This window comes from Rhineura floridana, chromosome 1 (assembly GCF_030035675.1).
Source record: "Rhineura floridana isolate rRhiFlo1 chromosome 1, rRhiFlo1.hap2, whole genome shotgun sequence".
Lineage (NCBI taxonomy): Eukaryota > Metazoa > Chordata > Lepidosauria > Squamata > Rhineuridae > Rhineura > Rhineura floridana.
In genome coordinates this window covers 282602710-282625240 of record NC_084480.1, presented here as the reverse complement: position 1 = coordinate 282625240, position 22531 = coordinate 282602710, and the positions used below count along the sequence as shown (strand labels likewise).

At 39.4% G+C, this 22531-nt stretch overlaps 1 protein-coding gene across 4 annotated transcripts in view; it reads left to right on the top strand.

The window, feature by feature from the left end:
- The window catches only part of TRIQK (triple QxxK/R motif containing), a 133881-nt gene extending 114762 nt beyond the window's left edge, over window positions 1–19119 (top strand). For 3 of the 4 annotated variants that reach the window (XR_009759655.1, XR_009759659.1, XM_061602911.1), the window contains 2 exons: window positions 5096–5181; window positions 18344–19119. Coding sequence is in view for 2 of the 4 variants with exons in the window: in XM_061602911.1 (XP_061458895.1) it covers window positions 5096–5181; window positions 18344–18421 (164 nt within the window). In the remaining 2 variants the exon portion in view is untranslated. Of the gene's footprint in view, window positions 1–5095; window positions 5182–15213 lie in introns of all 4 variants that reach the window. The other variant, XM_061602902.1, reaches the window with a different exon arrangement.
- The last annotated feature ends 3412 nt before the right edge of the window (window positions 19120–22531 follow it).

Here is a 22531-nt window from a genome sequence, read left to right as displayed (position 1 = left end):
CCAGCATTGAGCAGGGGGTTGGACTCGATGGCCTTATAGGCCCCTTCCAACTCTATGATTCTATGAGTCTATTATTCTATGTGTTGCAAATTTTCAGTTGGTGCCACTCCAAACCGCTCTTGGATGTGGCATTCTGGAGGCTCTCAGATTGATCTTAAGGCATTGTTAAGTTCATGTAAGGGGAGGCATTTCTTCAGGTATAGGGGTTCCAAGCTATGTAAGGCTTTATATGTCAAAACCTTGTGTCTTAGTGTCACTTCTAGCAACCCTCCGCAGAACTGGAATAAGTACATAAATGCCACAGTCAAGAGCCAGCCCCTCTTTCTAGCACCTTCAGTTCTGAAAATGCCCTCCACTATAATTATTGCTCATTTAAATTGGTATACATTCATCTTGTAGCTAGTAGAATGTATTGGTTGAACCATAGTCAAAGGAGTTTGCGTTGCTTATATAAGCTAGATATTTCAGGTGGCAAACGTTTAGGCACATATGGCATTTTTGTAGTACAGGTGGTTATCTTGGAATTTTTTTGGAAAGTTCAGCTGTTTAAAGACGTGTCCAATGGCAAAATGTGGTTTTCATTACCAAGAACTTAACAGATGTCCTTTGTACATTTTTACGCACAGTTGATTCAGACTTCTATTCTCTGGTATGTACTTTCTCTTCTGGCTGTAGCATTTAGCAAGGAGAGTGGTAAATTAATCACAGATGCTTTATTTTGGAGACTTACTGGGTGCAGAGTCATTATTAAAATAGATTGTTTGCAATAAAGATAGTTTCAGTTGTTAATATCAACTTTAATTTCAGTCTGCAAATATTGTCAGTGTTAACTTGTACCAAGGTCAAATTTAGGGAAGTGGTAACAAAGGCTGTGGAAGTTACTTCAGCTGAAATCCTAACACCACTTACTCTAATGAAGTCCCATTTCTGTTCATAGTCCTTCTCTGGAATGAGTAGCTGCTAGAATATAGTCTTGAAAAAGATCAATAAACTTTCTTTGTTGAAAAATAACTGATTGTTCTTAGGACATAATGGTGCTGAAGAAAATCCATTATTGCCTGTATCTAAGATATACTCTGATGTGCACTTAATCCACGTAATGTCGCTCATAGGCCACAGATCAACCCATTTCAACTGTGCTTAAATTCATGAGTTTATAGAGTTTACTTGGTTGCAAAAACGATGCCTTCGTGTGATTGTTCTGTACCACTTCACACAATTGCCTCAAAAAGGAATAATTTATTGAGTGGGCAAGGATACCTTACTCTCCATCTTTATGTTTGGTAAGGGGGATACAATCAGATGGCCGCTTCACCATCCAACTAGTTGTAACACACAATGATGTAAGGCCTGATGTTTGGTTGTATATGTTTGTCCCCAGTCCCCAAAAGTCACAATTTAAAATTTGATCCTAAACCTGGGGGTTGGGCAGGCAAAGGAATATGAACAAATTATCTTCTAACATCTGTACCACATACTTCATCTCTCCTGCTTTTCACCCATTACATCTTACTCCTCTAGCCTTCCAAAATATTAGAGGTAGATTCTATTCACATTTACTCTGAGGAAATGCCAAATAAACAGGATATCTGTATAATGCTCTCTGCTTTTCTAGATCTGCATCTATTTAATTCTGGCTCATCTCTAGACAGAGCAGGTCTTTGGGATATAAATCACATCTTGGTTGTCCTACCTTTTGTTTTCACTGCAGACGTAAGGATAATTTAGACTTTCTGAGATCTTGAAGTGAAACAAGCACTTTCCACTTGTTTTCTTCTTAAAGTCTTCTAGATCTGTGCTCAAAGCCCCATGTGAATAAATGTCTGCATTCTCAAGTAAAAGTTTTTAGCAGCTGAATGTCTTTAGCTGAAATTGGCTCCAAACAGTATTACAGGTTCAGATATGTTTTTGAGCCAAGTTTCATCCTGGAGTGAATTTTTACGAGTATATAAAGTCAATCAATTCATAATGGAAATTCTGACAGGTCCTTTACTATTGCATAGCACATGGTAATATCATAATGACTGGTGGAGAGCAAGCAACGTATGTAAGTGCTTTCCCTTACTCCAATTTATGACCATATTTTCCCCTTAGAAAAGAGCCATTTCCCCCCACGCATTAGACTCTAAAATATATCCCACTCCTGTTGTATAGTATAGATCACTAGAGAATCCATCTTGTATCCTCTCAGTAAGGAAAATATTTTCCCTAATATTAAAAATTTTAGGATTGTACCTAGTTTTTTTTAAATGATATCTTTCACCTGTAATGACCAGAGAGAAAACACAAGTCCTATTCACATGTTACTCACATTATTTATTATTATTATTTATTACATTTGTATACCGCCCCATAGCCAAAGCTCTCTGGGTGGTTTATAACAATTAAATACAAATATACAAATTTAAAAACACTTAAAAAAAACAATTTAAAAAAAAGTACTGTAATCTAGATAAGCCATTGACCCGATCCATGTTCTTAAGTAGAGCTGTGTCTAATATTTGGCATGTGGTAGTGTTGAATATTTCAATATATCTGATTCCTTGTAAGTCACGATTATATTTGACACTGTTCAGTAGCTGGCACATTCTAGTACTTACTAGCTGGCAACAAAAATGATCATTTGATCATGCAACAAAAATGGATATGAGAGGTTCAGATTTCATTATTTGGTTTAACTTTGGTTTCTATCAGTCACGTAATGCTAACACGTCTAAGGCTGCAATCTTATATGCACTTTAACTGGGAGAAAGTCTCATTGACCTCCTAAGGAGACATGTATAGAATTTTACTCAAACTTTGAGGTAAAACCTCACCTTCACCTTTGATATCTGGGCATGTAGGGCATATGTGTGTACAGTGAGGAGTGGGACCGTGCTTTGAACCCTGCCCCCAGTGTCACATCTCCCCCCCATAACCATGTGTTGAGTGTAGTTGTATGCAAAGAAAGCTCTTACTCATGAGTAGGAGCACTGCATGTCCAAGAGAGCCAAGGCCCATTCAAGCATTTGTCTGAACTTGTGTGAGTTCAAACAGGGATTGGGGTGGGGTGTGCCCAGAAGCCCCACCTCCAGCATCCTTGAGCACATGGGCTCCGTTTTAGACATTTGTGTTTTTAACATGAAGGCCTGCACAGGGTTGGCCACTGTGAGAACAGATGCTGGACTAGATAGGTGTTTAGCCTGATCCAGGAGGGCTATGTGATGTTCCTATATATTAGTGTATATATGGTAAGTGCTGGTTGTTTAGAGTATACATGGTAAGTAGTGAAAGAGGAGGGGGAGTGAATGGGCAATAGAATGCTTGATGATTGGCTGAATGTTTAAAATGGCTGACAGTATAAATGAAAGGATGACAGGTAAATCTGGGGAATGTGAGGTGGTGAATTGTGGAATCTGGGGGGGAGAAGAGAAAGAGTGGATTGCTTGGTGGGGTTTGAGAGAGTTGTTTGCCAGGAGAGAGTGAAGAAGGAGTGGGGTGGAGTTCAGATTAGTATTGAGTAAAACCATATGCTTATGTGCCTTAAGAAGAAATCTTGTTAATCTTGTTAGCTTTGTTATCTTTAATAAATGCTTAATTTGGTTTACCAAAGGTCTGATCCTTGGCTGGGGTTTCACAGACCAGAAGGGAGGGTAAGGTAATGACCAAGGCTGAAGGGGAACTGTAACAAATGGTGGCAGCGGTGAAGAGAATAACAATACCAGTATTCAGAGTCTCTGGGAATACTAGTATTGGGACGTTACTGGTGGTTGCCTAGCAGGGGGATCTGTTGAGATCTGTGCTAGAGCGGGGAGAGAAATCATAAGAGAGAGCGGTCCGGACTGGTGGAGTCCCTGGTGGTGCCTAGAGACAGGCAGTAACCACAAGCAGGTAGGAACCTGACAGGGAGAGCCAGGGAAGGACGCCTCACAGGCTCTTCTTAGGTTCATCCACATTCTGCCCCAAGTCATCTGTAAGTATGTACAACTAGAGTGTGGCAAGACAAGGAGCCTCAGCTCAGTTCCCTTAGTGAGCAACGGAGATATAAGGCTGTTCTTCTTACCAACTGCAGATGAGGAGAGTGGGAGGGCTTCATTTGCTCTCTTAGTGACACTATTATGGAGCCATATCTAATTAGCTCTATGGCAGCATGGCCTTATGCTTCCTACATACTCTCTGATGGGATGGGATCACAGAGTGAAAAAGCCCTTTCAAGTTTGTTTAATTTCTTGAATGGTACTGAAGCAGCAACAGATGAAAAGGCTTGTGGTGAAAGGGCACACAATGGTGCAGAAGTGTAGAAAATGGGGTGTCCCCCCCCTTATGGACCCTCACATACCCAAAATAGCAACTTTTGTACTAAAAACTGAAGCTCACAAATGCTTGGCATAGCGCTAGTACAAAATACATTTGCTTAAGTTCAGAGCCTTAAAGACTACACGGTTACAAAGTATAGCTTTCAGCTAATCTAACATTGATAGGCAGGCAGGCATGCCACCATGATGCAGTCTTGTGACATGAGGCAAGAAAATGGATACTGTTAAAACAATTTCAACACGGTCAAAACCTATTATTACTAGGCAGGAAATCCATTTTATTTTTCTAGAACTGAATTTGGGTGTTAGGCTAATAACCTTCCAATTTACAAGCAGAATGGGTTCAAATGCTCATGAATTGTCTCCAAAAAGTTTTATCTTATGGCTAATTAACCCCAACACATACAAATATTGTATATACTTGTTCTCAATTATGTATCATTTTTTGTTTTTCATCACGCACTTTTTCTTATTTTCTGCATTTGGATTTGGAATGGCTGCATGGTGTGCTGTAGCAGCAGTCTTTTAAACTATCCACTTGTAAATAATGTGACCATCCCAAGCACAATATAATAAATTGCTCAAATTATACTGTCATATGTATTCCCTATTAGAGCAAACATTTCAAAGTTTGTCACGTTGCAAGCAGCTCTAACATATGCATTTGCTCCACGGCTGTTAAAAGATTGCAGTTGTTTTTTGTGCTTTGCCAGGGAAAATTTGGATATGCTGCAGACATTAAAATAATTGTCTCTCTTGAAATGTTTTCAGTAACTGTTTTTTTTCTCCTCCTTCAATAGGAAAACAAGATTACAAGAAAACCAGGCCAATGTTAAAAGCAACCAGATTAAAAGCAGAGGCCAAGAAAACCGCGCCAGGCATAAAGGTATATCTAGCTGATAGCTTACACCAACATCCTGTAGATGTTGAGTTTCTTTTCCCCATAGATGTCCTGTGTGAATATTGATCTTTGAGAGGTATTGTTTATGACACTTCAAAATCCTAAGTGGAATGCCAGGATCTAAAATATTCATGACCGATTTCTTTTACATTAACCCACAACCAAACTGGAATAATGGAAACTCAGAGGCTGCAATCCGATGCAGCTTTGCTTAGGAGTCAATCCTATTGTGTATTTTGTGAAACTTATTCATGAATTAAGATTTAGTTTATTTATTCATAAGATTCCTTACCCACCCTTTGACATAAGGTTCCAAGAGGTGTTACAGCAATAGAATATACAATTATAAAAACAGCTAAAACCATTACAGTGATAAAACATGTAAAACCATTCCAAATGGAACAGATAGCAAAAGAAGCTGGTCCCACAAAAGAAAATTCCCTTATTGTCAAAAGCCAGGGTATAGAGGTACATCTTCAGCATATGGCAAAAGCTGTACAGCGAAGATGCTAAATGCACCTCTGTGGGGAAGAGAAGTCTTCCACCACCACCACCTCCTCCTCCTCCATGCTCACTCATCCCTTCAGCAGTTGGAGGCTTTGAAGGCTCTGCTGTGAGCCTTACCACAGCCACCATTACCAAAAACATGTCAGGCCCTGCCCCTTGGAAGCAGCCACAGCTACTGTGTCTGCAAAGTGTAGTTTCCCATGCCATGGAGCCCTGATGTGCTTCTGGCAGTGTGGCTGCAGAAGGACTTGTGGCAGAGCACCAAGAGTCTGCTGCCGCTGAAGGGACAGGCCAGGCTCTGAGGAGGAGGAGGTCATGGTAGTGGTGCCAGTGGGTCCTGCAGCAACAAAGATGGGTGGGAGGAGAAGGTGACCAGGCCCAGTGCTGGTGGTTGTGAGGGGCCCACTGTGCCCGAGGACCCCCAGAAATCTGGAACCAGCCCTGAAAACAGCTACCGATAGGACTGCAGTGAATGCTTTACAGCACAATCCTAGGCATATCTACTCAGAAGTATGTTCTAGTGAGTTCAGTAGGACATATTCCCAAAGCTGAACACATAGGACTGTAGCTGTAATGATTTTTACATGTCACTAGTGACCATGACAGGGTTTTTGTATAGATACAACTGTTAAGTGTTACTGTTTTGTCATTAGTACATATAACAAATATCCAGGCTACAGTTTTCATCTTTCTCTCCAACATGGAAAATTATTGCCTTCTCTGTCAATGACCCAGCAAGAAAGCTGGTGGACTCTGAATTATTTTGAAACTTCCCGTTTTTAAAGTTAAAGTCAAGAAGGCATTATTATGAGTTAACAAGTGAAGGTAATAAATAATAATATGAAAGATGTATATAATATTTTCATACACACCCATGACCCTGTTGTAGAGCTTGGCTAAATATATGTAGTTTGTTTAAACTACTTCCAATAGTTTTATCTCCATTTATTTTTGGTTCAAAATAAATTAAATAAAATCATCTTAGAAACCCATGCTGAGGGATTGCTGCAGATCAGGGGGAAAAACAGGTTCAAAAATTAGCCATTTCTATTGAAAGGAATGTCAGTAATGTTCAAAGGACATTTTCTAGTTTCTGGCAGATGAGAAATCATTTTTTCCCAAGTTATAGCTTACAGCAAATGGCAAGGTATTACAACCATGCTGTAACAGCTGTTGAGCCGCCAGATGATGTATTTGGTTGTCTTCCAGAATTTGCTATTATAATCACGAAACAGTGGTTTCTTTTTGCTCCCTGATAGCTGATCTTGATCAAGCATTGCCACGCAATGCGGTCTGTTTTCACAACATAATCTCCTCAGTTAGTGCTGTGTGTCAGGTTTTAATGAGAAAAAGTAGATTGCCTTTTTTGTTGTTTGTTTAAAAGGCAGATTATTAACCTACTGAGTTATACCATTTTCTCCTCCTCTTTCTCATTAAATTTTACCACTTTGTTGGGAGTTGCATGTTCCAGTCCCATTGGTCCACCTGGCTCAGTATTGTCTACACCGACTGGCAGCAGCTTTCCTAGGATTCAAACAAGGGACATTCCCAGCCCTAGCTGGAGATTGCATACAAAGCAGATTACCACTGAGCTCATCTCATTCATGATAGACTTGGGCCTGGCTCATCTAGGAACCAATAGAAAGGAAGATGTTATAAGCTACAGCTCTTTCCCAAGCGATTCAGAAGTCCCAGGGCCAGCAACCTCACAGCACAGCGTTGGGGGCAGCCTCAAACCAAGAACGTTATACATAGGAGGTTTGAATTCCCAGCAGAGCCGCAGGGAAAGACGTAACCTTTTTTTAGCTTCGGTTTCCATCTATACATGTAATTTAACTTGGTTAAATTATGACAATTAGAATCATAGAGTCGTAGAGTTGGAAGGAGCCTCTAAGGCCATCGAGTCCAACCCCCTGCTCAATGCAGGAATCAAAATCAAAGCATTCCCAACAGGTGGCCGTCCAGCTGCCTCTTGAATGCCTCCAATTAAACAAGGTAACGATTGTGAAGCATTTTGCATATTAAAAGTACTATGTAAATGATTAATAAGAATAAAATAAAAATCTTGCAGAAGCAGAATTATACTGCAGTGTTATGTTTTCAGGTTTTAAGCATATTCATATATGCACATACCTTATTTCTGGACACTTAATTGCGCTTGTTGACTGGCAACTGGACGGGAAATGTACTGAAAAGCAATCTTCTTGAAGCAGTGATCCAGTTCATATGTAATGCTAAACCATTGTTTAGAGCTGTATAAGCAAGCCTTGTGCCTATATCTCCCTGCCTTCATGCACTCAGATTCAATTAGTTGCTTCCAGGTGAGAGCAAAACACAGTTTACCTTTATATCAAAACTGGAAAATAATGTTTAGTACTTGCCCTCTAAATCAGAATTGCAAACCATAGCTTGATGATGCTTTGCACTTTGGTTTGGTGGACAAAAACAAACCACAGCTTATTCATTTGGATGTTACAGCAAACTATGGTTTGTGTTAAAGAGGAAGTAACAACTGAATATGAACACTGAAGAGAGGAGGAAGTGGAAGGAGGGAGCATATAAGCCTGCAGCATGTTCCTGGTCCTTGAAGCTATGATTTGGGAGATTGGGAATGTTTTATTTGAACCAATTCAATGTGATATGAGTCTAGCTATGCAGTTAAACCTATCAATCTGACAGTCTTTAAATGACTTAAAATCGAGTCCCACAATACGATGTTTACCCATGCAAGCCATTCAAGGACCTGGTTATGCTTGGACCTGTATAAAGTATGAATTCAAATTCTTGGGATCAGAATGCCAATTTAAGGGTTTTGCATCCTCTCCTAGCATGTATACATATAGTAAAATATTTGTATGGGTTATATTTGTAAGCAAGCTATGGCAACATCCACAGTTTGCTTGAATTTTCCTATCCATACTGAAGGCTATCCATACTGAAAATTAATCACATACGAAGCAGCAACAAGTGGGAGTTGTAGGAACTGGGCAAGTGAAGAGGTGAGGCAGAATAAATAAGTTTCTAAATGTTAGGGGCATAAAAGGTCCATTAAGCTTAGAAGGACATTGTGATTTCATAATGTTTCAGAAACACTGATTTAATTAAACATGTTAAAGATGCTTTAAAAAATTCATGATTATTACTTACTTTGTTTATTACTTACCCAGGGAAGTAGGTTGAGTTTTCACCAGGGATGTAGTTTGCACAAAGTTTGCTCTTTTAAAAAAATGTACAATCCCCCCCCCACACACACACTTCAAAACAGGCATTAAACTTTTCTAAACCAACCCCGGTAGGGTACTTTTGATATCATAACTGGCATGCTAATTAGTCTATCCTGTCAGATTTTGATTGCCTATCATTTTTATGCCGAATTGAAAGTAACGAACTTTCATTTAGTCATTGCCATTTAACACTTTGTTAATTTCCCCAATGGGTGATTTTTATCTTTTGCTGATAATGTCAACATAGTAACTTGAGGGCAATAAATATCCAACATTTTTGACTCTGTGTTGTTGAAGCAGGATGACTATGGTAAACTGCAGGATTTGTGTGTTTTTCTACTTCTGTTAAAAGCTCTCTGTGTGTCAATAGTTTTTTTCTGTTAAAGAACATGAGAAGAGCCGACTGGATCAGGTCAATCACACACATAGTTGAGCATCCTGTTCCCATAGTGGCCAGCCAGATGCCTCTGGGAAGCCCACAAGCAGGACCTGAGCCCAACAGCACTCTCCCTACTACTGATTCCCAGCACCTGGTATTCAGAGGTTTACTGCCTCTAACAGTGGAAGCATAACCTAGCCATCATGGCTAGAAACCACTGATAACCTTATCCTCCCAGAATTTGTCTAATCTTTTAAAACCATCCAAGTTGGTGGCCATCACTAACATCTTTTGGGAGTGAATTCTGCAGTTTAAGTATGTGCTGGTTGGAGCAGTACTTTCTTTTGTCTCTCCTGAATTTTCCAACACTCAGCTTCATTGGATGTGCACAAGTTCTGTTCTTATGAGAGAGGGGAAAAAGCTTTTCTCTGTCCATTTTCTCCATCCATTTTCTCCACAAGATGCATAATTTTATACTTCTCTGTCATGTCCCATCTTATTTGCTTTTTTCTCTAAACTAAAAAGCCTCAGCTGTTGTGACTGGTCCTCACAGGGGAGTTACTGCATCCCCTTGATCATTTTGATTGCCATTTTCTGAACCTTTTCCAGCTTCACAGTATCCTTTTTGAGTTGAGGAAACCAGAACTGTACACAGTAGTCTAAGTGCACTTGCACCATAGATTTGTATAACAGCATTATGATATCGGCAGTTTTCAACCTCTTTCCTAATGATGCCTAGCATAGAATTTGCCTTTTTGCACAGCTGCTGAACCCTAACTCACCATCTTCATTAAGCTGTCCACTATGCCCCAGGGTCTCATTCCTGCTCAGTTACAGCTAGTTCAGACCCCATGAGCACATATGTGAAATTAAGTTTTTTTTTGTTTTGCCCCAATGTGTATCATTTTACACTTGCTTATATTGAATTGCATTTGCCATTTTACTACCCATTCACCCAATCTGGAGAGATCCTTTTGGAGTGCTTTATAGTCCCTTTTTGTTCTAACCACCCTGGACAATTTGGCTTTATTGGCAAACATGGCTGCTTCACTGCCCACCCCTAACCGTAGATCCCTTATGATCCCTTATGAACAAGTTAAAAAGCACAGGTCCCTATACTGATCCTTGGGGGACTCCATTTTCTGCATCTCTTCATTGGGATTTTTGAAAGTCCAAGAACCCAATGTCAGCTGGATCATTTTATCTAGACACTTGTTGACACTCTCAACACTAAAAAGTTAATGAGACAGAACTTCACCTTGCAGAAGCCATGTTGGTTCTGCTTCAACAAGACATGTTCTTCTGTATGCTTGGTAATTCTATCTTTTTAACAATACTTTCACAGAACACACAATAAGCTAACCAGTCTGTAATGATCTGGATCCCCCTGTGGATCCCCCTTTTTAAAAATGTTATTCTATAGGCCATGTTCCAGTCCTCTGGTACAGTTGCTGATCTTAGGGACAAGTTACATATTTTTGTTAGCAAATAACCAATTTCACATTTAATTCTTTTTGAACTCTCAGGTGGATGCCATCCAGATCCAACAGGGTTTTTTGTTTTTGCCAATAAGGCGTAGAACTTCATTTCTTCTCCATACTATTTGCCTCAGTTCCTTGGTGTGAAAGTTAATTTAAGCACAGGGATCTGCCCTATAGATGGATGCAAAGAATTCATTCCCCTTCTCTTCAATCACCTCATCTTCTGCTAGTGAAGATTTCCTTTAATTGATTTTCTATTATTCAACAAAAATTAGTGTGAGCATCCTAACTGTGACCTTCATTCAGTTCTATCATACCCCCCCAAAAAAGTTTTAAAGCCAACAGTGCTTGTTACATAGGGTGACGTGCAATAGTGACTGTCATCTGACAGAAGGGAATTTGGCAGCTGTATAGGGAGGGAAGGCATTTTTTGCAACAACCCCTCCCTGCTCTTGTCACCTGCATGCCCCTCCTCTCTCACCTAAGTCTGCTCTGGAGGATCCTTTACTTTCTGGAGCAGGTTTCTTTCTACAAAGTAAAGAAAAGGGAACTCATTCTCTCCCTCTCTCCCCTAATTACCAAATGGCAAGAAGGAAAAAGCTGGGGAGGAGAATAAGGTATAATTTAGGAAATCAGAAACGTGTAAGTGATCCGGAGAGTGGGAGAACCCCGAGAGTGCATCTTGCTCAGGAGCCCCTCAAGTCTGGCAGTACTCCTGGGCCCAGATGGGTCTGGGGGCCACAACCATAGTAGATCCAAGAAAATGAATGAATCCTATCTTATGCTGCCATTGCCTTTTCACATAGAGAAGACTTGTGTTCTGCAATCCCCATCTCTTAAAATAAATTTGATGTAACTCTTGTTTTTATTTCAATTAGATGAAAATAAGATAATGGATAATAAGATACCAAAGTTTTAAATAGCCTGCTTATGAGCCTTATAATTGCAAGCTGGGAATGAAGGTATGCCAACAATATATATATATATATATATATATATATATATATATACACACACACACACACACACACACCTTTAAACTGTTGTGAGTAGCATTATTTGTGTGGTAAAGGAAATTGGTGCTACACTGCAGAATGACAATCCACTGAGAAATGTATGCCCAAAGAAGCCATAATATTTGAAAACTGTTTGAGCTGGCATATACTGAATTATAGATCTGAAATACTGATAAAATATAAAGTGGATTCATGTAAATGCAAATGAAGTGTGTTCTAGAGGAGTTTGCCAGATCAGGGAGCTGACATATTTGACAGAGGAATTTTAACTCTTTCTAGGAATGACTCTCTTTTGCATTGTCTCTGGCGTGAGTGCTTGCAGAAGTGCTTGTAGAATGAGAATTCACATGCCCTGTGAAAATCATTACATCTATTTTGAAGAAGTAAAGTAGGATCATGTTACACAGTGCATGAATGGATGTGCATGAGAGAGGACTTGATTATGTATAATGTTCAAATGAAAAAGATGCCCTCTGAAATCCCACGGGACATTTATGCATCTCAACCCTAGAGTTAGTCTTCTTCATGTCAGGTTACAGCATTCTAGCATTATATATAAAGCTGCATGGATGAAATGGCTTTTACGTTTAGTTTCAGTTTTTTAGAAAGTGGGTTCTCCATCAGACTGCCCCGAGTTCTTCCTGCAGTAAGTTTGAGACGGGCTATAATTTAGAGAACTGTAAAACTCATTTCACCCAGTGACAGCAAGGTTCGTGCCTACGGGGGGATTTTATTTTTTTTTAAAAAAATGCAGTATGATAGACTCCTTTCCCTCATCCCAAAGACAGGGAAATTTCAAAAGTAGCTTGCAAATACAAGTAGGGGATGGGAGGAGGCAGCTATTAAAAACGTGAGACACTGTAGGAACACACAAATTCTTGGATGCATTTAAAGTGCTCTATGAATTCTGTCCCTTTTCAGAATAATGGGGACATGGCTACAAACCCTGTCATATAGGAACCTTTCTTCCTTAGCCTAGCAGTCACCAGAGGTCACCTAGTCGTGGTGAAACTCCTCACTTAGGTCAAAAGGAACCAGACTGAATTCTAATAGCCAGACTAGAAGTGACATTAAATGCATTTTTTTAAATGTAACATTTTCTTCTTTAAAATAAGGAGAAATAGCCAGGCCAAGGAAGCACTGGATCGGGACCACAGTGGATAAAGAGGGAGAAGATTAACTCTTTCCTTCTGCTCCAGTGAAAATCCCCACCCCCAATGACACCATTTCAATTGGAAAGAAACCTCCTATTGGTACTAATGGAAGCTTTTGTGTAAAACAGTAGCTTGGGGGGGTCATTGGGGTAGTGGTCCACCTACCAAAATCATGTTCTGTTCCCCACCAGCTGTTTACACTAAAAAAATTGCATGTTAAGTCTAACAATGCATTAAAGTCACACCTACTTTGGCTCTTACTGTTATGCATATTATCCAGGGTGTGTGTGTGAGGGTGTTTCTATACTGTTCTTAATTTCATGCCCCAGAGCAATCTTCACCAACCTGCTGTCTCCAGATATTTTTGACAATACCTCCCTTCAGAGCCAGACAGCAAGAGTAATGATCTGGGATGGCTTTAAAAGAGAATTAGACAAATTCATGGAGGATAAGGCTGTCAGTGGCTACTAGCCATGATGGCTATACTCTGCCTCCATGGCTGGAGGAAGTATGCTTCTGAATACCAGTTGTTGGAAACCACAGGAGGGGACAGTATATTTGCACTTAGGTCCCGCTTACAGTCTTCCCATAGACATCTGGTTGGCCACTGTGAGAACAAGATACTGGATAGATGGGCCATTGGCCTGATCCAGATGGCTTTTCTTATGTTCTTATGATGGGTGTTGTATTCCAAATTATCTGGAGAGCACAAGGTTGAGGAAGGTTGATCCAGAGAATGGTGGGATCAGTTCTTCCTGCATTTCTTAATCAGCAGCTCCTTCATCTGCATGGTAATTATTATTTTGGAAAACGTGGGCATTTCAAAACAAGTTTGTATAAAGCTCCAGGGTTCTGCTCTTGAAATGGAAAAAAAGTCCCATGGAGTGCATGTAAAATAATCTGTCTGGACTATGAACTACATCAAAACATTCTGAAGGTTATCAATAGCTACTAGCATTGATGTCTATGCAGTTCTCTATATTCAGAGGTGGTGGGTATCTGAATACCACATTTACTGGGGAGCACTGCAAGAGACGACTGTTGCCTCTTACGAGCTTCCCAGAAGGCTGTGGCTCAGTGGTAGAGCAACTGCTTTGCATGCAGAAGGTCCCAGGTTCAGTCCCCAACATTGCAGGTAGAGCTGGATGAAACCCTTGCCTGAAACCCCGGAGAGCTGCTGCCAGTCAGTGTAAACAGTACAAAGCTAGATGGATGAATGGTCAGACTTGGTATAAGGCAGCTTCCTATGTTCCTGCATTCCACAGTCATTTGACTGGCCATTGTGAGAAACATGTGATTACTCTAGATTAGGGATGGGTGAGAATTTCAATTCAGTTGACATTTCAAACAGAATTTATCAAATTCACTCTTTCCAAAACAATATGAGACCCAAAACAGCTGTCCTTCAAAATTCGCATTTATTAGAATTTTGGGACGCAGTTTGCCTACTAAACAATATTTACAAAAATATATGCATTAAGGGAAAGTGTGCATAAAAATGAATATATGAATAAAAATAACATGCAAAAGGCATGATGTGATGAGAAATAGCTTACAAAAATGGACCTGTGTCAAAACTGCCTACAAAAATGTGTTTATTTGGAGAAATTTGCACTAAAATGGTGGAGAATTTTCATGAGGATTTTTTAAGAAAACATTTGCAGATTGCTGCAGAAATGTAGAGGACTGAATTTAATATTAGAAAAGTGAGAAACTGAGAGAACCGAAATGGACAGATCTTTCCATCCGTACTCTAGATAGACCTTTGGTTTGATCCAGTAAGTCTCTTGTTATGTTCTTACATTTTTGAGGTTTACTATTTCATCATAACCATAATTGACAATTATAACCATAATTGATGGTTCACACATTACTTTTTTCCACAAGGAAGGTTAGGATTGCTCACATAGTAAATCAGACAAACAAATCTATATTGCCTGGCCTTCAGTTTGAATTAAATTATTATTTGGTCAGGGTTTTGTCTTGCTTTTAAAAATCACATTTTCTAACTGATTAACTAAACTGGTGTGTAACTCATTCTTATGTATGAGAATCTCCAGATTGGAAGCTTGGAAAGCACACGTTTCAGGTTACTTGCATAAGGAGGATAATCAAATTGTACTTGAGTAAATTGCATAGTCCAATGTACAATGTTAATGTGTTTATGTATGAAAAATGGCATTTGTTCTTAATTAAACTGAAATTATGTTATAGCTAACTTTTTTAAAAAACAAACATATCTTGTCATTGCTGCAGGAAGTCAGCCTTGTCCTTGGAGCTATATTGGTATTTTTATTGGCATGTTATGCTTTCTTTTATCTTAATCTATCCGAAGAAGTTGACCTTGATCTGGATCAAGATGAAAACTAGCAGAAGTCTTTTTTGCAAGTTTTTTTTCTAGAAAAGCATAACCTTGATCATGAACAAACTGTCTCTTCATGGATGTGGACATAACTTGAACAAGTTCCTGCAGTTCATCAACTTATAATGCTCATATCATAGCCAACCTTATGAATTTTAATGAAAAATGCCACAGACCGAATGTCTTCTGCTATTCAAACCGTGGTTTAATGGCTGATGTTGACCCTTTTCATAGTTTGCTTCATAGTTTGAATGGAAAATAGTTGATTCCAGAAAGCAATTTCCTACATTTATTAGCATTACTGTGTTTGTGGATAGACTCTGATTTCCTTGGAGTTGTTTCTGAATTAATTTGTTGTTTTCAATGGAAGGCAACAACAGAAATTACAAAAATAATAAAACCAAAACCAATTATGATAGAACAGAAATAAGTTACATGATTTGTGCTATCTATGGGCATGCTTCCATTATTCGCAATTTTAAGTTGCATTAATAGCAATGGGAAAGATTGAAGCATATTTTAATTCTCACACTAGTGGGAATTTAAATATGCTTAACTGCGGCTGGATCATACCCAGTGTTAGTTAGAGCAGGAGTTGTATGCCATGGTTTACTTTGCCTTTGCAAGGAAAAACTGGATAGAAATTGGTAGGCTGGGAAGTGAGCACCCCAGCATAGTCTTCTTCAAAGTAGTGCAACAAGGGTACCCTCTTGCATCATTGGACATGATGCTTGAAAAACAAATTTATGTTCCATTGATTTCAGTGAGAGAGTAAAACGTGCATAAATCCCATTCAGAATGATGAGATTGTAAAAACATGTCCATTGTTATTAACTAAAAACAACCCAATGCCAAGATCCAGATTTTATTATCATTGTTTTCAGATTTTTAATGTCTAATGTATTTGTATGTCTATTTTGTACGTCGCCCAGAGTGGCTAGATAACTAGCCAGATGGGTGACTGACTGACTGACTGACTGACTGAATGAATGAATAAATAAATAAATAAATCCAGAGATCAAAGGAGTTCATAGGATGTTGACTAAGAATAGGACACTGACAGCACAATCCCATGAAAATCGGTTCAGATGTCAGGCCTATTGAGGTCAATGGGACTTTCTCTCAGATAGGTGCCTATAGGATTGCAGACTAGGTAGGTTGGTCCTGTGCAGAGCTTGTAAAAAGTTACTTTTTTGAACTACAACTCCCATCAGCCCCAGCCAGCATGGCCACTGGATTGAGCTGATGGGAGTTGTAGTTCAAAAAAGTAACTTTTCCAAGCTCTGGTCCTATGCAGGTGTGCGTATCAAGCAAGCAGTCTAAATTTATGGGGATTGTTAAAACCAATTTGCAGAGACCACCTTGAGTTAACAAGTTTCCATTTGGAAAGAAAGCTGAGATTTTAACTGAGAAAATAAGTAAAAGCAAGTTCTGGTATTGGACTATAAGTGATATATTTGGATTTATTTCCTAACAGCAAATTAAACTGTGCTCAAATATAGCTGTCAGTGAAAGAACCAAGAACCAGACAAGGGAGGTATAATCAAATATTTTAAGATTGGAGCTAATAGAAACAGAAGGGGAATTACACAACTCTTCTTTTTCCCAATGGGACAAGGGCATATCTATCTACCATCAAAGCATACTCTGGTGTACCTTCCAATGGATGTTTATATAGAATATGGAGAACCTCAGCTCAGTAAAGGTTATTTGGAGTCAACTCTGATCAAAATCTATTATCCAAAGCCTCCAAATTATCAAGAGGTCCCAGAAGAAAAGATCCCCAAATAAACATGCTTTAATAATTTGTAACTGCAGCACATCTATACAGAGAATAATGAAGCAAACTTCTCTGTTCAGAAAGACCTTTCCATTTCTTATTTTTAAAATTTTAGTGCAAGCTTATTTTCAGTGTCATTTTGGCTCCTTTGTGCATATATATATCAGCAGTCATCTTTTTCATTCATTGCCAACTGTTCAAGGCACATGTGTTCTGTCAGAAATGACACCTGGATGACAGAAGCTCAAGCGTTCACATATGCCTCTGAAGCAAAGTTCCTTGCCTCTTGGGCTATCTGAATGAATGTAAATAGAAAGTTCAGTCGATGTTGATTTTAATTAGTGCATTGCTTTATTAATATAAAGTTGAAATTCTGTTTTAATTATACCATTGCTGCTGACTGCAATATCAACATGGAAGAGACATGGTTGGTTGTTTTTGTTTTTTTAAAAAAAAATCTCTTTGGCATTTAGGCAGTCATTTTTCATAAATTCTAATAGCAGCCAACCAACCTTTTCATACATATTCCCAGTAAATTTGGAATATCCTAGCTCCTTAACACTTTCTTGCATGATGCTAGTCTAAATGTGCTGGATAAGATTTTTTCTAACCTTAGTACCAAGAAAAAATATAGACAATATACAAATGCATCTGGGTATATGATAAGGTCTGCAACTGTTCTTTATGATCAATTTTCTGTGCAGGTCTGATGGTTGGGAAATTTATGATGAGTTGAATCCAGCAAGCACTGCTGTTCACATCTTCCATTTATTTTAATAGGGCTTCAGAAAGAAGCCCTAGTGTTGATCAGAATAAGGAAGTAAATTTAATAAGTTAATTGTTTGGCATGTTTACTGAAGCCTTGAAATTCCTATTAACACCTTGACCATAATGCTACTTAGTTCAATCTATGGACCAAATCACAAGTGTGTCTTTTGTTGTTGTTTTTGATTATGATGATGATGATGAAATTCACCTATTATAAGGCATTCAAGTTGAAAGCCTTGACTCAACAAGAAAACATGCCAAAAATAGGTAACACAATGCAGACCAACTCAAACTGAAAAATTGTTCATTTTATATATAAGATTTGTTTATGACTAAAGAAATGTTAATGTGATTTTTTTTAAAAAAAATAGTGTTGGAACTGCTTCTTAAGAGATGTTTGTAGTGAATTCTGATTGTAATTTTGGGAATAAAATTGGCAAAATGATGATTATTTGTTTAATTTTCCCTCCTAACAGGACAATGAACATACTGAGGTCTGGTTCATACATCCTACCGATGTGCTCCACAATCACATTGACACCCGGTCTACATGATCTCTCCATTTTGCAGGGCATGATCAGGTGTCTGCATAGTAGAGTGAACTTGTGGCTGAGGCAGTGTTGTCACTAGGACCCCTTTCTCTATGGTCCTCCCTTCTCCCCTCCAGTGCACCACTGTCCACTCACTTGTTCCGCTTCCTCTGGTCCCAATCCACATACCATCCCAAGAACCCAAAAGAAGTGGACATTGCTATTCCATCTCCTTGCCATTGCTTGCATGCTCAGAGAGGGAAGGTTAATGGACAGGAAAAGCAAAGAGGAAAAGTAGCAGAACCAAGGCCATGGGAAGTGTCAAGCAGTTCCCACTCCCAGCTTGAGCCCTGGGTGGCATGGAGGGCTATGTTTGCTCATTCTCTTACCACATACCTCTGACCTGTGGTTGTGTGGACTAGACCTAAGTCAGAAAAAAAATGTTTAATCCATATCCTTTTAAGTGACTATTTAGCTTAACCTCAGTGCACTATGATATATATAACATTATGTGCAGTATATAGACATAAAATGTTTCAAAGAAGAGGAAAGGAACTTTATATGGCATAATGCACTTAATCAATACCAGCCTCTATGAATGTTTACTGAATTCCAAATTTCTGAGGAGACAGCCAAAATGTTACGTGTCAGTGTCTCTCAAACAGATGTCTCAGCATTATTTTGTAGCTTGTTTGGATGAATAAACATGCACAACTGTGAAATGTTACATTGTAGGAGCCTTTTTTATTTTAAAAAATGGGCAATCTGTTTACTATTCCTAATTGAGACAACAGTATTATGCCAGTTCTGGCAGCAGTAGCTATGCGCTGTAATTGACGGGACCAAACAAGTACCTGGGAATTGCACACACACACACTTTAACTTTTTGAAGTATTAGTTCCCCTCTCTTTCCCCTCTATCTTGAGTACTACATCCAGTTCTAGACACCACACTTTAAGAAGGATGCAGACAAACTGGAGGGCAACAAGGATGATCAGAGGACTGGAAATAATGCCCTATGAGGAGAGACTGAAAGAATTGGCCTTGAGTGAGTTTGAGGGGTGATATGATGCCACTATTCAAGTACTTGAAAGATTGTCACACAAAGGAGGGCCAGGATCTCTTCTCAATCATCCCAGGGTGCAAGATACAGAATAATGGGTTCAAGTTATAGGAAGCCAGATTTTGGCTGAGCATCAGGAAAAACTTCCTAACTGTAAGAGCAGTACGACAATGGAACCAATTACCTAGAGATGTGGTGGGCTCTCCAACACTGGAGGCATTCAAGAGGCAGCTGGACAGTCACCTTTTGGGTATGCTTTGATTCCAGCGATGAGCTGGGGATTGGATTTGATGGCCTTATAGGGCCCTTCCAACTCTAATATTCTGTGATTCAATACTGTTGCATAATTGTATTAAACTTGTTTGGCATGTTAAATCAAACACAAACAGAGGGCAGATCCACATCATTCATTTGACGCACATCCAATGCACATTTAAAGCACAGGACTTCCCTGACAAATCCCGGGAATTGTGGTTTCCCCCTCACAGAGGTCCAAATTCCCAGCACCCTTGAAAACTATACTTCACATGATTCCTTGGGGGAAGTCACGAGTTTTAAATGTGCTTTGGATGTGTTTAAAATGTATACTGCCCATATATTCTATTTTTCCTCTCTGTATTTCCCTCCCTCCCCAAAATTATTTTTAACTTCTTGGTGAAAGAGATGAATTCATGTATCAATATTTACAACCCAACAGGTGGCAAATACTTCTAATAAATAAGCTTGGGATCAACCTGTTAGACTTTACACTAGTCAACAGCCAGATATGGTTGGACCTACAGGAATCAGGAAAAGAAGTTAGGAAGGGAAATTTGCCTTTTGGTTTGGGGCAATAGCTTTGTAAATAAGTCCATAAACTTATTGTCCAAAAAAAGAGAGAAAATCAACTATTTCACCTGTTCAAACATGACTATATAAGTAATTTGTTACATACCTGTAGTTTTAAAGGGGGAAAACATAAGAATATAGGAAACCACCTTATACCAAGTCAAACCATTGGTCCACCTAGCTGTCTATACTGATTGGCAGCGGTTTTCAGGGTTTCAGTCAGAAGTCTGGGGAAGATACTGGGGACTGAAGCTAGGACCTTCTTCACGCAAAGCAGATGCTCTACCACTAAACTTACTTACCTGTTTACTTCATTTATGTCCCACCCTTCTTCCCAAAGAAGCTCAGGGCAGCATATCAACACATCAACAAAATGATTTAACAAGAAAACGAAAAGGATTCTAAAAACAGTTAAAAACATTCTAAAACACAGTTACAGTTAAAAACATTCTTTCATCAGTGAACTTTGGGTTGCCAGAAACCGTCACCTTCAGCTATCAAATGCTTGAGTAAAAGGGAATGTTTTCAGATTCCTCCTGAAAGTCAATAGAGGCGGAAACAGATGCACCTCAGTGGGGAAGGCATTCCACAAATGGGGAGCCACCACTGAAAGTTTATTGGCCCTCATCTAGCCCACCACCAAGTCCAGGCAGTGGTCCAGGGCTTGCACGGCCTCTCATGATTTAGATGTTACAAACAAATAGAGCTAGGTATCAGCATACTGCTGACACCTCACCCCATAGCTCCTGATGACCTCTCCCAAGGGCTTCATATAGATGTTAAGCAGCATTGGGGACAAGATGGCACCCCACAGCACAACTGTCAGGGGGCCAAAAGACAATAACCAAGATAGTGATACGTCTCATCAGGCTGTCCCACTTACCAGCCTAGAAGCCACAATGTGCACTAGCTGCATCCTCCAGAGTATCTTCAAGGGCAGCCCCACATACAGCACATTACAGTAGTCCAGATGGTAAGTCACAAGAGCATGGACAACTGAGACCAGGCTATCTCAGTCCAAGAACAGCCATAGCTGGCGAATCAGCCTCAGCTGGGCATAAGCCACAGAAGCCACTTGGGATTCTAGTGACAAGTTGGAATCTAAGAATACTCCAAAACTACAAACCTGTTCCTTCAAGAGGGAGTACAAACCCTCCCATAACAGGTTTATGCCCCCCCAAAGAGTGCAAGGATTCCTTACCATCTCACATGAAGGTGATAGTTACTAGGCATGAGTGATGCATTGAGTCATTGTTCAGCTGTCTGAATATTAGCATTCACACTTAATAGAGGATAAAACTTATTGTATAATTGTAAATATCATGAACTATGAAAACAAATACTTTATAAGGACTTAATTTGGGGTCAAGGACTTGTGACTCCATTTCAGCAATTCCATGACGATCACCAACCACAATTTAGAAAATCACATGTGCTATTACAAGACATGCCAAACTCTGCCCCCCTCCCCCGGTGTTACTTGTTTCCTAAACAGATGACTTTTAGCAGAATTAATCTAGCCCGCTTCGTAGCCTCTCATCACATGACCATTTTAAATGGCCTTAAAAACATTGATGACTGTGCTGAATTTACATACATCTCCAACCACGGCTGCAGTACAATTGACTATGTCTTAATTTCCCAAAAATTGCTAAGTATAATTGATCGATTCTATATCGGAACAAATCTAAGTAGTGATCATCTCCCCCTGAATGTTATATGCATTATCCCTAGAGAGATTCGCCTGGCCCACAAATATAATCTCATTGAAAATTTTACTTCTTACCGTAAAAGACCTATCTGGACTCTTTCATTAGCTTCAAACATAGGGAAATTTTTGACCGACCCGAGTACTATAGCTACTCGTTCTCTGTTGATGAATTCAAATTCCTCCGATGAAATCCTCACTGTTTACGACTCTCTGTCTTCAGCTTTACACTCTCTTTTATCCCTACGACGATCAACCGACAATTCTAAGAATTTTGATTGCCCTAAATGGTTTGACAAGGAGTGTCAAGCCTTAAAACTACACCTAAGATCCATCTATCTAAATTACCGTCGTCAACATCTTACTTCCCTCCCCCCGGAGTACTATTTAACCAAGAGAATGTACAAGTCAACACTTGCCCGTAAAAAACAACAAGCACTCCAAGAGGAATGGAACAATCTCATTGTTGCATCAAGACAGAATAACTCGGAGAGATTCTGGTTTATTATTACGAAGGCCTTTAGATCTCACCCCA